Source organism: Aquarana catesbeiana, linkage group LG04, assembly GCF_042186555.1.
Source record: "Aquarana catesbeiana isolate 2022-GZ linkage group LG04, ASM4218655v1, whole genome shotgun sequence".
Classification (NCBI taxonomy): Eukaryota; Metazoa; Chordata; class Amphibia; order Anura; family Ranidae; genus Aquarana; species Aquarana catesbeiana.
Genome location: NC_133327.1, coordinates 235,715,678 through 235,732,049, shown reverse-complemented (window position 1 = coordinate 235,732,049; position 16,372 = coordinate 235,715,678). Strand labels below are relative to the sequence as shown.

General features: G+C 40.9%; 1 protein-coding gene across 4 annotated transcripts in view; it reads left to right on the top strand.

The window, feature by feature from the left end:
- Positions 1-16,372, top strand: part of PEX5L (peroxisomal biogenesis factor 5 like) — a 364,561-nt gene that overhangs the window by 262,296 nt on the left and 85,893 nt on the right. For all 4 annotated transcript variants that reach the window (XM_073626273.1, XM_073626275.1, XM_073626272.1 and 1 more), the window contains one exon: positions 7,009-7,108. In XM_073626273.1, coding sequence (XP_073482374.1) covers positions 7,009-7,108 — 100 coding nt within the window. The remainder of the gene's footprint in view (positions 1-7,008; positions 7,109-16,372) is intronic.

Genomic DNA, 16,372 nt, shown 5'->3' with positions numbered 1-16,372 from the left:
TTGGTTGCGATAGATTTTCTCTGCCTGTCCACCTGCAAGGTGATTCATGTGGTCAGTCTCTGGGTGCAGACCAACCCGATTTAAGCCAGCCAAGCCTGCAGTCTCATGCTTGTGATATTGCATTTGTTATACATGTTTCAAGCTCCCTGTTTGTCTGGCCCGCTCTGCTAGATTAGAATACCTAGTTAAAGACCTCGGATCGGATATTGACTATTTTCTGGACTCTGCCTACCTTTTGAATTCGGATTTTGACCCTGACTATTCTGAACCTTGCCTGTCTGCCAACCGCAAGTACCTGTCTGCTTTGCTCAGTTCCCGTAATCCCTGGCGTGGCAGCCAAGCACTATAGCATTGTGTATAAGTACAAGCTGGGGTCAACCAAATATATCGGTAGGCATGCTTGCCTTATAGGAAAGGGGGCTGCTTAAGGTGAAGAACACAGAAGCCACCTATAATGTCTGACCACCTGCGTAAGGGGTAAGTGTGACAAAAACAATCTCTACCCAAAATAATTATTTTAATAGAAAAAATGCATAAATACAACCTGAAGAATAAATATACAGTATATACTAATTCATAATAAATGTATTAAACATTCTAAACATTGAAGTGCTTGAAGAGGAGGACCTTCATGTTTCCCAAAAGATGTTGCTCCGGTTCCTCATCTTTAATGCTAAAAAAGTCATTGCTTTAAAGTGAAAAAAAAAACAGATCCCCCTAGCTTGCGAATGTGGATTGATTTCATAAATAAAGCCCTACCTATGTACAAATTGACTTATACCGCAAGGGGCTGTCCAAAAAATTTTGATAAAATTTTGATAAGTTGGATTTTTGCAGTTTCAGCCAATATAGAGGTCTAATTTCTGTCGACTCTTTCATGTGTCATATGATCTATACTCTGATGCTTTAGTGGTTCTGATCAAGATATGTAATTTGTGTGCCTTATAACTTGCCTATACTGACTATATTACCCTTTGTGCCTTAAGTTGTGTATTCATCAGCTGTTTATTAGAATTGTACTTATGATGGGCTTTGTAAATGATGCTTATGTACAGTACCTGTGTAAGCAAATGCCTCTATGACCAGTATGTCATGCTGGCCTGTCTCTATGTACCCTGTTTGATTTTCTCTGTTTTGTTAATGGTAAAATTAATAAAACCACATTTAAAAAAAACATACTAAACATTTATATTACAAAATGAAAATATGTATTAATTACAAAGAAACAGTGACGGTACGCTCTTACAGGAAACAAAAGTTTCTTTTATACTTGTATAAAGAAGGTTGTTGGTGTGGAAATGAATGAAGGTGGCCGTGGAGCATTAAATCATAGATGTACAGGGACCATCCGTTTCCTCCATGGAAACACTGTAATAATAAACCTTTCAGGAAGGGCTCACCAACAGCTTCATGTATTGCTGGAAAAGATAAGACAATCCTCAAAGACAAATATATAGGATCATTCAAAAATCCCTTTGCTGACATAATCTTCCAGACATAGTGGTTGCATCCATAAACTGGAACCAGCACATTGGGGTTACCTGTGAGCTGTAGTAGAAAAGAAATGTCCACACCTAGGTTTCTACAGGGACCACTGAGACCACATGTGTGTGGCTTGCACATTATCCTCAAGCCTTCAGGTAGATTTAATCTGTAATCTATAGTAGGAAGATATGTCTACACACAGATTACTACAGAGACCACGGAGACCACCTATACATGGTTTATTTATCACCCATATTGCAAGGAGCCCATTGAATAGATAACCATAAAGAACATAATAGTTCACTCACGCTCATGTGACTTCAATTTAAGGAGAATTTATGTATAAAGGCAAAAGTTCAATCATCAAAAGAGAATACAGGGAGAATAAAGGTCTAACCAGTTTTGTTGGTATCCCAACTTCCTCAGAGACTGCCTAACCTACAACAGTGTTCCACATCCCTAAATACCAGGATAGGCAATAAAGATGGCACCCAAAGGGGCTAGGAATGCCAAACACACCCCCAGCCCCCTCCCTAAAAAAACAGGGTATTCCACTATTCCATGCAGTTCCCACTGGGGAAAGCCCAACAAAAGCATGTCGGCAACGTGAAGTCACCATGCCCACATGCCAGAGGGACAATGGCGCCAAACAGTGCCACAACAAAAAAAAAGCCATGACACATATGTGTATGCTATGACATGCAGAGCACAATGGCTCCCCACATACTCCCCCAGGGGGCAAAAAAAGAGTATTACTGGTCCAAAAGGCAAGCCAGCCCAGAGGGCAGCCAAGAAGGAAACAACTAGGGAAGTGGGAACCATCAACACCAAGCAATAGCACTCCCAAAACCCACAAACTATTCAATACAAGGATAATTACATAGATATCAATAAGCAGCTGGTTGCACAAAAATAATTCCAAAAGTACAGTGAAAATTATACATAGAAATATATAAGAAAAATTTACAAATTTAATATAAATACATCCTCATAATAAAAGAAACATGATATTATCAATATAGTTATAAACCATACAAATTTGTTATACAGAAAAATTTATAAAAACAGACTAAAACTTAAACTTTCATGTAAGCTTGAAGGGTCTGTTGCATGTAAGTCCAAAATCCATTAGGATTCTTGCTGTAAATTTTTTGTATCATGCTCATCCTTATGCGTGTCATCAGGGACCCTCTCAAACACCATCACCATCAAATTTGTCATCATTCTCAATGACAAAATGTCTGGCCACAGGAGACATCAAGTTGTATGTTTGTATTTCATAAATATGGTCATGGAGTCTATTCCTGACCATGTGGTGGGTCTTCCCAACATAGAAACTGCACTGGTCAGGACATTGATAACTCCTGTTGAGTCACAGGTAACCTTTTCTAAATATTTAAGTTTCCCTTATGTGGAGGGAATTAAAACACTGCCCTTAATTACAAATGGGCAGTAGTCTCCCAAACATAGATACACCAGACTGTTGTCTGTCCCATTTCTTTTCCATACACGCCAAACTATACACAAGTAAGTCCTTCAAGAACCGAGCCCTATGGTAAATAACGCAGGTTTATCCATAACAAAATCAAAAACAAAAGCTTTCATCGTCTGGTAATAGATGCCAATCCTTTTGACATATGTTAAGGATGTCCTGGGAAGAAGTGATGTACTACAGACATAAACACATCTGAATATCTTTAACATGTTGCGTGCAATACAATAAATCCTCTCTATCATTTTCCTTGGCTCCTGTATAAGACTTAGCCTTGTTTGTACCCCATCCTCATTCCTAAATAGAGTTGGGCCAAACACCCCCAGGTTCATTTGTATATACCTAGTGTTGACTGCGCTACCTCCAATAATGTAATATCAAAACCACCACTTCATCTAAGTCAATCATACATCTACATATACTGCACATCAGTGATTGTTCACTAATACTTAGTAATACCACTCAAAACTACCAATCTGTGTGTAAAAGACACTGATAAATTGAAATAAAATAAGTAGAGTCCAGTTATAGTCCACTTGTGCTGGTGTGCTAATAAAGACGTGGGACCCTGGATGGGCTATCCACTACAGTTGTGCTATTTCTGTGCTTTTATTTCTCATTCGTGATTATTGTGACTTCCAGTGCCAAAACCACCACCACATAAATTGGCCACTCACCAGATACTAATAAATATAGGCGCTTGGTTCATTGAGGGATAACCAATCCGCTTTATTATTTGGCTTTGTGCTGTCCCCAATGCAGTGTAGCAAGTATATCCGTCCTCATGGAAAACAATCAAACAGCGGTCATAGCGCAGTATGCTTAAACTGTTTTTTTTAAATCATGCAAAAAAAAGGTTTAAAACTCACATGTTTCTGGTGCCCATGGGCTGGCAAGCTTATCCAGCAATTTAAATGACAGGAGATGACGTAGTGACGTCGTGTGTAAATTCCCAGCAGCCTCTGTAGTGACACGCGACGTCACTACGTCATCTCCTGTCAGGCGAAAGCGAGGCTTGAGCCGCAAATCGTAAGACAAGCGGGGACGGGGCTTGCTACGCACGCCGATGGGCGAAATAGATGGCGACCCCTTTCCATTCATTTAAACTGCTGAATAAGCTTGGTGCCGGCCCATGGGCATCAGAAACATGTGAGTTTTATAGCCTTTTTTTGCATGATTTTAAATAAACAGTTTAAGCACACTGCGCTATGACCGCTGTTTGATTGTTTTCCATGAGGACGGATATACTTGCTACACTGCTTGGTGGACAGCACAAAGCCAAATAATAAAGTGGATTGGTTATCCCTCAGTGAACCAAGGGCCTATATTTATTAGTATCTGGTGAGTGGCCAATTTATGAGGTGGTGGTTTTGGCACTGGAAGTCACAATAATCACGAATGAGAAATAAAAGCACAGAAATAGCACAACTGTAGTGGATAGCCCATCCAGGGACCCACGTCTTTATTAGCACACCAGCACAAGTGGACTATGACTGGACTCTATTTATTTTATTTTATTTTATTTTAATTTATCAGTGTCTTTTACACACAGATTGGTAGTTTTGAGTGGTGATACTAAGTATTAGTGAACAATCACTGATGTATATGTAGATGTATGATTGACTTAGATAAAGTGGTGGTTTTGATATTACATTATTGGAGGTAGCGCAGTCAACACTAGGTATATACACATTTTACATATTTTTTCACTTGTTGGAGGAATTGTTTTTTTGACTGCAGCAACCAGGGTTTTTAATTTAATTTTGTTTATTAAGTGTATATTGAAGTTTTATATTGAAGCACATATAGGATTGCGCCGGTGGCACACATTATAAACCCCCAGGTTCAGTTCGCACCAGAACTCCCGAACATGTAAAAATTACAGTAGCCAAGCCATGAACTCTATTAAAGTCTATGGGGCCAAACATGAAAAATCAAAAGTCCCCATTTTGAAGGCTTATATGCAAGTTATTGGTCATAAAAAGGGTATGGGAGCCCAGGTACTGCCATGGGAACGTGTATCAATGCAATTTTTTTTTAGAAAGAACATTTTTAAAGGAGCAGTGATTTTAATGATGCTTTAAGTGAAAAAAGAAAAAGAAAAATGTCTTTAAATATATTGTCTGGGGGGTCCCCTTAGTCTTCCTGTAAAGTGGCACATCTATACAGTGTATAGAACCTTCTGCAGCAAAACTGACATATGTAAAGAAAAAATAATGCCATTTAAATTGCCGGAAATACAAAAATGTTAAAAAAAATCGCATGGGGGTCCCCCCAATCCATACCAGGCCCAAAGCACCTTGTCCCCATGCACAGCGGTTAGCCTTAGTTTCAGGGGGAGCGATTTTTGTTTTTTTTCCGAGTCCAGCGGTGGCGGTGGGCATCGTGATTGACGATGGATCTACATGGGGGGGCAATGTTTTTTTATTTTTAATAAAGGAATTGTCAAAAACTTTGTGTGTGCTTTTATTTCTTTTTGATACTTCAGATAAGACCCCTGCCTGCAGACCCACACAACCACTGCCCAGGGTTGTGGGGAAAAGGCCCTTGTCCCCATCAAAGCATCGAAGCACCTCCCCATGTTGAGGGCACGTGACCTGGTATGGCGCTCGCTCGCCCCCCCTTTCCTGGCCTGCCAGGCTGCATGCTTGGATAAGGGTCTGGTATGGATTGGGGGGACCCCACACCGTTTTTTTCACATTTTTCTATTGCAGGCAATGTTTTTTTTTCATTAAGCTGTCAGTGGGGAAGCCCATTGGCAGATGATGGCTCATTCAGTCTTTACAACCAACTATTCACTATGCCCTGACTGGGCAAAGCTTTGCCCAATCAGGACTTAGAATTTACTGTGCAGCACGCAGTGCATTGTGGGGTGCTCGGCAAGCAAACATCCCGCCGAGTGCTCTGCAAATTCGGGTGTTCACTGAACGGGTGATGTTCGGGTCAAACTTCTGCTTGGCCCGAACCGCTCACCCAATACTATTCCTGAACACAGAATTTTCCCACTCTCTGAGGTAAAGAGTAGCATAAGTTGGTGCACATTTTGTGCCCATTGCCATTCCTTGTGCTTGACAATAGCATTTATTATCAAACATAAACGTGTTAGTCTCTTTGAGGATTGCCTTATCTTTCCAGCAATACATGAAGTTGTTAATGAGCCCTTCCTGAGTTTGATCTAAAAAATATATATAATTACAGTGTTTCCATGAAGGAAATGAATGCTCCCTGTACATCCACAATTTAATGCTCCACAGCCACCTTCACCGTTAGTAGGTATGCCAATGTTTTTAATATGTGTTTTGTGTCTTTAAAACTATTCTACAAATACAATTTTTTGTTATAGCAGAGTTCCACCTTCACCTCAAAAAATTAAAAGTCAGCAGCTACACATACTGTAGCTGCTGACTTTTAATATTAGGATGCTTACCTATCCTGGAGTCCAGCAATGTCAGCACCCCAGCTGATGTTTCCATCGGCTGTCAAGTGCTGCCGCCATCATTGCTGGTAAGGGAACCCGGCAGCGAAGCCTTTCGGTCCCTACTGCGCATGCGCAAAGCACATCCGTGCTGTTCTACTGGCCCGACAGTAAGGGAAGGAGGAGGGAGGAAGAGGGGCTGGACTTCTGACGTACCTCGCCGCTGTGAGGTCCGATGGAAGTAGGGACAGGATGCCTGTCAAAAACAGGTACCCGCTCCCCCCTCAGCCCCCAAAAGGTGCCAAATGTGGCACCAAAGGGGGGGGAGACAGATAAGTGGAATTTCCACTTTTGGGTGAAACTCTGCTTTAAGTAGTTGGTTGCACTTGGTTGCATATAGATATATAATTTTCTTCTTTTTTTTCTTTATATTTGAACCTCCATGGCAGCCATGTAAAGTAGATATTTTTGCATTAGTGACCATTTTATTTTATTTGAGTGCTTCTAGAAAACTCTGAATCAAAAATAACTTGAAATAGATGTATGTTTCCACTGAATTGATTTGTAAGGCTTCCCTTGGTCCAGTGTTAAAATGTTTTCATGACTGTTATTCCAGGTCAGCAGATGGTAGGTCACAAGGTGATCCAGTCAGAGATAGGAGTAATGTAGCGGAGAACGACCAAGCATCTGACTTAGAACTAGTACCTGCGACAAAAGTGAGTATTTCTCCCATAGCATAAAGAATTGGCGACAGCAATATGTAATAATAAAGCACCTTCTTTACACACTGGCCTAATTACACTGGCTAACTTTTTAAATATATAAGAGAATAATGTATAACAAAATCAATATGAATGGGTTTTTACCACCAATTTGCCGATTTATTCAGTGATATTAACAACATTTTGCACTATCATGATAACTGTAGCGTAGCTAGGTACAGTCCATCATTTTTAAAAATTATACTTATAACTTGAGGGAAAACTGCCTTGTAGAAAAGGTCAGATTGGACATACAGAATTCACGTATTAGATATAATAACATGTTCAGTAAGCCTCCTAGAGTCTGGGTTAATGTCACAAGGTACTATTGAACTATGTGTGAACACATGAAACTGGCTGAGTGCAGAATTTATTTATTTAATGTAACTTGCCACAAATTGTTACTTTTTCAACCTCTGATTATTAAGGTTCCTGCTTTGCATATGGTGATTTCACATGAGAATTTTTAGTAACGTAATATGTGTTAACGTACATCTAGAAATGTTAAACAGTACTGAATGTACTGAAAATGTACATATTGTCTTACATTCCTCTTGATAATTAGCAGTGCACGTCCCAGTATGTGAGTGTCCCTAGACAACCCTGTGTCTAAAATGTAGGTCTACAGCGTATATATAAGGTACCACTGCTCACTTTTAGTCTCAGGAGCTTTGAAATAAGATTTAGTGGTTTTAAAATTGTGCTGCTCATTGTTCTCCTTGATGGAGATAGGAGGAAGCCCTGCCTTTACTAAACTAACTGCCTCCACATAGAGACACGAGGCAGAAGAAGTCTTAGTGGGACTGTAATAGAGGAAGATCATTTGTATGAAGACTACAGGCAAAATTGTTGACTAGTATTTGGACCCCTCCTTGCCTTTTTGGATGCAGCTTTTAGAGTTCTTGTCCAGTTTAAAGAAGAAGTATAGCCAAAGCTTTTTTTATTTGTAATCTTGTAGCCTGTTTTGAGCTAATTTAAGCTTTCATTATATGTTTCCATGAATTTCTATTTGTATACTATTATTATACCTCTGCTAGTACTTTTGTTATATTCTCAGAGTGTAGATCACCTGCTAACACAGAAAAGGTTTAAAATACTGAACACCACTTCCCATCATGTTAGTGTGGAGACTAGTATAAAAAATAATAGAGTGTAACATGAACTAGAAAAGCTGCCTGAATAGACAGCATGCAATACATATGGAGGTGTTAAACCTGTATGTATATTATTGTAGCATACAGAATAATGCAGAATAAGACCTGATACTACATTCTTACTAGATAAAGGAAAGTGCTCAGTTTCAAACAGTTATTCCATAGCACACCAAAAATAGGGAGATTCAAGTCCTATTTTTCACAAACAAGTTTTTCTGTTTTGTTTGATTTTGGCATGATGAGTCCATAGTAATGCCTGTATAAGTCATTGCAGTTATTTCAGTGTCCATGTTACATTATGTATTGTATATATCTATATATATATATATATATCTATATATATATATATATATAGATATATATATATATCTATATATATACAGTATCTCACAAAAGTAAGCACACCCTTCACATTTTTGTAAATATTTTTTTATATCTTTTCATGTGACAACACTGAAAAAATGATACTTGCTACAGTGTAAAGTAGTGAGTGTACAGCTTGTATAACAGTGTAAATTTGCTGTCCCCTCAAAATAACTCAACACACAGCTATTAATGTCTAAATCGCTGGCAACAAAAGTGAGTACACCCCTAAGTGAAAATATCCAAATTGGGCCCAAAATGTCAATATTATGTGTGGCCACCCTTATTTTCCAGCACTGCCTTAACCCTCTTGGAAATGGAGTTCACTAGAGCTTCACAGGTTGCCACTGGTGTCCTCTTCCACTCCTCTATGATGACACCACGGAGCTGGTGGATGTTAGAGACCTTGCGTTCCTCTACCTTCTGTTTGAGCATGCCCCACAGATGCTCAATAGGGTTTAGGTCTGGAGACATGCTTGGCCAGTCCATCTCCTTTACCCTCAGCTTCTTTAGCAAGACAGTGGTAGTCTTGGAGGTGTTTGGGGTCGTTGTCATGTTGGAATACTGCCCTGCAACCCAGTCTCCGAAAGGGAGGGGATCATGCTCTACTTTAGTATGTCACAGTAATTGTTGGCATTCATGGTTTCCTCAATGAACTGTAGCTCCCCAGTGCCGGAAGCACTCATGCAGCCCCAGACCATGACACTCCCACCACCATGCTTGACTGTAGGCAAGACACACTTGTCTTTGTACTCCTCACCTGGTTGCTGCCACACACACTTGACACCATCTGAGCCAAATAGGTTTATCTTGGTCTCATCAGACCACAGGACATGGTTCCAGTAATCCATGTCCTTAGTCTGCTTGTCTTCAGCAAACTGCAGGCTTTCTTGTGCATCATCCTTAGAAGAGGCTTCCTTCTAGGACGACAGCCATGCAGACCAATTTGATGCAGTGTGCGGCGTATGGTCTGGGCACTGACAGGCTGACCCCCCCCCTTCAACCTCTGCAGCAATGCTGGCAGCACTCATAAGTGTATTTTCCAAAGACAACCTCTGGATATGATGCTGAGCACGTGCACTGAACTTCTTTTATCGACCATGGCGAGGCCTGTTCTGAGTGGAACCTGTCCCGTTAAACGTATGGTCTTGACGACTCTGCTGCAGCTCAGTTTCAGGGTCTTGGCAATCTTCTTACAGCTTAGGCCATCTTTGTGTAGAGCAACAATTCTTTTTTTCAGATCCTCAGAGCATTCTTTGCCATGAGGTGCCATGTTGAACTTCCAAAGACCAGTATGAGAAAGTGAGAGTGATAACACCAAATTTAACAGACCTGCTCCCCATTCACACCTGAAACCTTGTAACTCTATCGGGGAGGGAACTGCGGCAACTTCTCTCCGGGCTGCAGGCGGCTGCTGTCTCCATTCCCCAGCGTCCCCTCCCTCCTCCTCCTGATGGCCAATCTGATCAGATCTCCTTTCAGCCAACTGGGTGATGGGTCTCATGACCCGCTTCCTGATTGTCCAGGAGGAGAATCAGTGTTACAATAGCGAATATTCATTCGCTATTGTCACACAACAGGGTGGGCTTTGGGCGCAGTGCTCTGCGCCCCGAGCCCACCCTTTTTTGAAGCCTATTAGAGCCTCTGGCTCTAATCACATGCTTAAACCCCCTGCATTGGAATCCATGCGTCCGGCGCCCTGCATGTAGATCAGGGGGCCAGACGCATGGATAGGTGGCGGCGCCGTGCACCCCTAATGGATGGGACGCCACTGGTAAGGAGTTTGGCTGGAGAGGTAATAATAATGTGCAAGCAGGAATTGCAGAGACATGGCTTAAATCAAGAATTCATAGGAGGAGCAAAGAGTTCAAGGTTCACGAAAAACAAGGTACAAGGAAATATTGTCTAACAGATCAGAAGGGATGAACCCAACATTTTAGGTGGCTTAGCAAGAAGAATTACTTCCAGACACAGCAGAGGACCCTGGGTTCAAATCCAGGCCCTAAAACAAAGTCAGTTTGGAGGTAGAAATAAATGATTGCCCTAGAACTATTGCTTTCAATCCAGCGTGCACAGCAATACTTAATATGTGTAGCACAATAATCATTTTCATATGTAGGTGCACTCACTGCATGCATTTATGTTCATATGTGTATATGTGGGAGCTTTGTCTCATTGGACGTAACTCGTATGGGAGGAGGAGCTACACTACAAAACGTCACCTGCTGCTATCTCGACTATGACTCGAGCGGGCACGAGACTGTTATACTACTATTTTACAGCCAAGTGGTAAAATTGTGAGTGGTTTTATATATTTTAGTATTAAAATACCATTTTAAAACAGATAGCACTATTAGTCCTTACTCTCTCATATGTAACCTGGATTTCATCTTCCATACCAGGATCCAATGCCTCTGTATATGCACACCCCGTGGTGGGACAAGCGTATATGACCATCCTGTTAGTTCAGGGGTCAATTTCATGAGGTGAGCGGCCAATCTATCTGTCAAAGGTGGAAATTGTCACCTTGGGTGATTGTGAACATTTTTATCCTTGCATGGATATTTTATTACTTTTCTACTATTCTTGACATTTGGGCTTTTGGACTTTTGAAGGTTAATAATGTTATAAGGTTGCGCTGCACTGTTTTGATTCTCTAAAATACTTGATATGTGTTGGGCCTACAGTTTCCATTATACTGAGATAAGCCTGAGTCAGCTTTATACTGTAGGAGGCTTATTTGGTCTCATCCCTTTCAACAAGATTCTAAAGGCTTTAAAATATTTCAAATCAAGAACTAGCAGCAACTATCCAACTTTCCATCCTCTGTTAAAAAAATATATAGAATATAAATATAAAAAGATAGTAGGCAACTTAAGGCACCAAATTATTGCTCACCCTATCCTGCTAGCACTGCTGGGGCTCCCTGAAATTCTTCTACAAATACCACCGCACCCTATGCAGCAATACTTGGGGTAGGTTGATCAGATATAAAACTTTGGTTTATAGGAGAAGAGAAGACATTTAATGAGGATATAACAGTGTTGTCAGAATGCTGACTATAGCTAGAAAGGAGTGATCTAGAACTTTATTGTTTTCTCTATCCAGTATTCTCTAGTCTCTTAGTTCCTTCTTTCCCTCTATAGAAATATTATAAGGATTATTATTTATCAGTCATATAGGTGGATATAGGTGTCAGACAACTCAAGCCTCCAGTGTCCAGTGCTAAACCAGAAGAGATTAAATGCTTTCCAAAAGAACCTATACAGTAATTCCTAGTACTGAAGCATACTGTAGGTCACATTTCACAAATAAGAATACCATTAACTAAAGTGAAACTGCCTTCTATGGGGTAGGACACTTGGCACATCATCTCTGTTCCTGGCATCAGTTTATTAAATAAGCCATAATATATAAGCAACCCCAAAGTTCTTTAAATTGAAACAAAGATGTTACCTGATAAAAAGGTAAATAAATACTTACCTTTTTCCACCACTCGTTCTGCTGAACATTACTCTGTTGCTGGGAAATTGTCCCCAAAATTTTACTGTGAAACAGATAATTCCAGGAGACTCCTGTGTCCCCGCAGCAATCACTGGTTCTTCCTGTCAATCTCCATATCACTACAGAACAAAGTAGTAATGTACAGGCTGGCAAGATGAATCAATGAGCACTGTGGGGGACATAGGAGATTCCTCAGAAATGGTGCAGCGGGAGATATAAGTATTTATCTTCTTCTTTTCATGTAATACCTTTATTTTAATTTAATGAACCATGAGAGAGTTGCTTTATAGATGAAACTTTTTCATTCCAAAAAGGTTTATGTATGTTTCTATTCAATTTATTTAATGTACTTCATTTACTAATGAGATTTCCTGACTTTGTGCACAAGCATAGATTCACCGCCTCAATTCACAAAGCTTTAATTCAAAGATAAGCATTTTTTTTCAGCCCTGTAACTATAGGTTTCAAAACTCATTTGGGAGATTTACTAAAACTGGTGCACACAGAATCTGGTGCAGCTGTGCATAGTAACCAATCAGCTTCTAACTTCAGCTTGTTCAATGAAGCTTTAAAACCTAGAAGCTGATTGGTTACCATGCAGAGCTGCACCAGATTCTGTCCAAACCAGTTTTAGTAAATTTCTCACATTGACTTTTTAGAAAATAAGGATCTATGTCCTGGTTTGCTTACTTTGTGAGTTGAGCCTTGTAGTATGTTATAAAAGCAAGTCATAACACATCTAATAAGTTATAATAATGGGATTTTATAAAATTACAATTGCAGAAACTGAGTAACTCAGTTAATTGGGCATCATCTACCCTAGTTTAAAAAAAGAACTGAGTCTATGGCAAGAAAAATATCTAATGCAGTTATATTAGCATCTTTATGAGTTATATTCTTATATAATGCTGCACTTCATGTTTTATAGGACATACCACTTAGAGAGTTCATTGTTTTCAGGTACTTTCATCAGCTATAGTAGTGAAGCAAAAGTGGGATTTATGCATTGCCTCACTTCTTTATTCACCCGAAATAAACAATATAATATCTAAATGAGGAGCCACGGGAAGCATAAAATCCATTACATTCAGATTCTAATTTAGATGAAGTTCAGAAGTAGGGAATAGAAAAAAAAGATATCAGGCACTCATCTGTTTAACGCAACATGAGGCTGATTGTCTTGACAACTGCCATTCTATATTCATGCCAGGTTTCCCTTTCTTTGCCAGGACTGGCCCTGCGTTAACGTGTCAGTCTCCAACTGCAAGAAGTTTAGGAAAATACACAGTTAGTGAATATGACATAAGTGTAACTTACAGTATTACAAATTTTGTATCTCATGTTAGTAAAGAGACTAAAAAGAAACTGAGGTTGATTTATTAAAGCGGGGGGTCCACCTATCTATCGTTTTTTTTTTTTGGAGTTCATTCACAAACTTTTCTTCTCATGATTATCTACTCACATGTTCTGTGTAATAAGTCCGCCTGTGTCCGATTTCGTTGTAAAGAATAACTTATAAAATTCACTGAAGGCGGTTTCCATCTTCATTATGGGCATTTGAAGCCCACAAGCATGTATTTCCTGGATGCAGTGAATGCTGTGCTTCCAGCATTCACCGAGATGTTGTGATGACGCTGTTGCACAATGCATGCTGGGAAGCCTGAGACTAGCTCCCAGGGGACTGTGGGAGGTCTGGGAGAGGCTAGAAACACGCCTACTCCCATGGGAGGAAAACCAGGAAGTGCTAAGAAGATTAGAAAAAAAAGGTAATTACGGCGATTGAAATTTTTTTACACAGCATGTCAGCATCTAGGCAAGGAAGAGAATGCATAGAGATAATGTTAAAAATTTGGGTGGAACTCCACTTTAAAGAGATAAAGCATGTTCACATTTTGATGTATATGCTCACTTTGTAAAATGAAAATTCATTTAGCATAGTAAAATAAGCAAAGCTGTGTTTACTTCAGTTATCCAGTTATGGTCTAGCAAAAGTCACCTTGCAGTTGATTAGGTATTCAAGCTCCACTCAGGGCACCAAAAAAAGTGACACCACTCTGTACTGTAAAGGCCCGTACACGCGATAGGGCTTTTTGACAACAAACATGCAAATTAGCTGTTTTGGAGCTACATCCAACCGTGTTTACGCTCCATCGGACAAACTTTTTCTGTTTCCATCGGACTTTTGTTGGATGTTTGAACGCACAAACTTTCCGGCAACAAAAGTCCGATAGAGCAAAGTATCATTGTGTGTACACAAAATAGGGTTGTCCCGATACCACTTTTTTAAGACCGAGTACAAGTACTGATACTTTTTTTAAAGTACTCACCGATACCGATTACCGATTTTTAATACCGATACCGATTACCTTTTTTTTAATGTCACGTGACAGTGTTTTTTTGGGGTTTTTTTTTTTACAATTTTTTTACAATTTTTGTTTTTGTTTTTTTACAATGCTTTCTTTTTTTTAGGGAGGGAGGGGGTGGATGGTGTCTGTGTGTTTTTTATTTTAATTTTTATTATTTTTTACAATCATTTTTTTTTTATTATTTATTGTAATATATATTTTTTTTTTAATCAGCCCTGTTGGGGGGCTTTGTGAGATATCAGGGGTCTTAATAGACCCCTGAAATCTCCCTCTTGAGACAGAGAAAGAGACAGAGGATAGAGATTCCCCAGTTCCTTTCTCTGCAGCCTCAGCTTCAATGAAAATGAATGGAGAGAAGACAGCGGCTTCTCTCCATTCATAAACTGAGACATCGTAATCACAGGAGATTACAATGTTTCAATTATGTGAATGGACAGAGTCAGTGATCACTGACTCTGTTCATACATCAAAGGAAGGAGGATGACATGGAGAGGGACAGCAGAATGGAGGGGGACACAGAGGAAAACTGGAGGGGGACAGCATCAGAAAGGAGGGGGACAGCAGGAGAACGGCGGGGGACGGCAGCAGTATGGCGGGGCACATGGAGGAAGAAAGGAGGGGGACAGTAGAACGGAGGGGGACAGCAGCAGAACGGCGGGGGACACGGAGGAAGAAAGCAGGGGGACAGCAGAACGGCGGGTGACACGGAGGAAGAAAGGAGGGGGACAGCAGAACAGAGGGGGACACAGAGGAAGAAAGAAGTGGGACAGCAGAACGGAGGGGGCATGGAGGGGGGACTGGAGGAGGATGCGGTGACCGTCAGCGGTGATCGTGTGTGGGGGAGTTACAAGCTGAAAGGGGGGAGAAGCTTGTAACTCCCCCACTCACCGATCACCGCTGACTGTACAGGTATCGGGTGAAGTATCGGGAGCATTTGCCCGAGTACAAGTACTCAGGCAAATGCTTGGTATCGGTGCTGATACTGATACTAGTATCGGTATCGGGACAACCCTAACACAAAACCATCGGACTTTTGTACAAACTACTGTACGCTGTACGATGTACAGTACCCTGTTGCCAAGAACCAGCGTGATGGGATCGCGCTGGTTCTCTGCGACAGGGTACTGTACATTTTGCGCTGGCTGCAAAAGGAAAAACACATTTTCCTATTGCGGAGAGCGTGAGAGGGAATTCCCCTCTGGGGGGCATGCGGCCTGCTACGGCTCAGGGGGGGGGGTTCTCGCTCGTCCCCACCCCCTTTCCTGACCGGCTGGGCTGCGTGCTCGGATAAGGGTCTGGTATGGATTTTAGGGGGACCCCCGCACCGTTTTTTCGGCGTAGGGGTTCCCCTTAAAATCCATACCAGACCTAAGGGCCTGGTATGCCCCTGGAGGGGAACCCAGGCCGGTTTTTTATTTAAAATTTGGTGTGGCGTTCCCCCTCAAGATTCATACCAAACACAGTGCCTGGCATTGGCGGGGATCCAAGTCGGATCCCCGCACCAATGTGAATCCGGCTCGCAAGGTGTCAATCTCGCCGATAAAAGCGGCGAGATTGACACAATATCAGACAATAATACAGAAATTGACCAAAAGGTTGTGGTAATGAGCTGAAAAACCACGTGATTTGGTGAAAGTTCTGCCGTGTGTATGCAATACAAACTTATGGCCAACGCCCTTTGTACAAAAATCCACAGGAAAGTTTGTACAAAGTCTTATCGTGTGTATGAGGCTTTAGAGTTAAATACTCTTAAGTCTAAAGCCTAGTACACACGATGAGATCATCGGACGAATGATCGTCCGTTTTTTTGTATGCTAGTCTCCATATAGAAA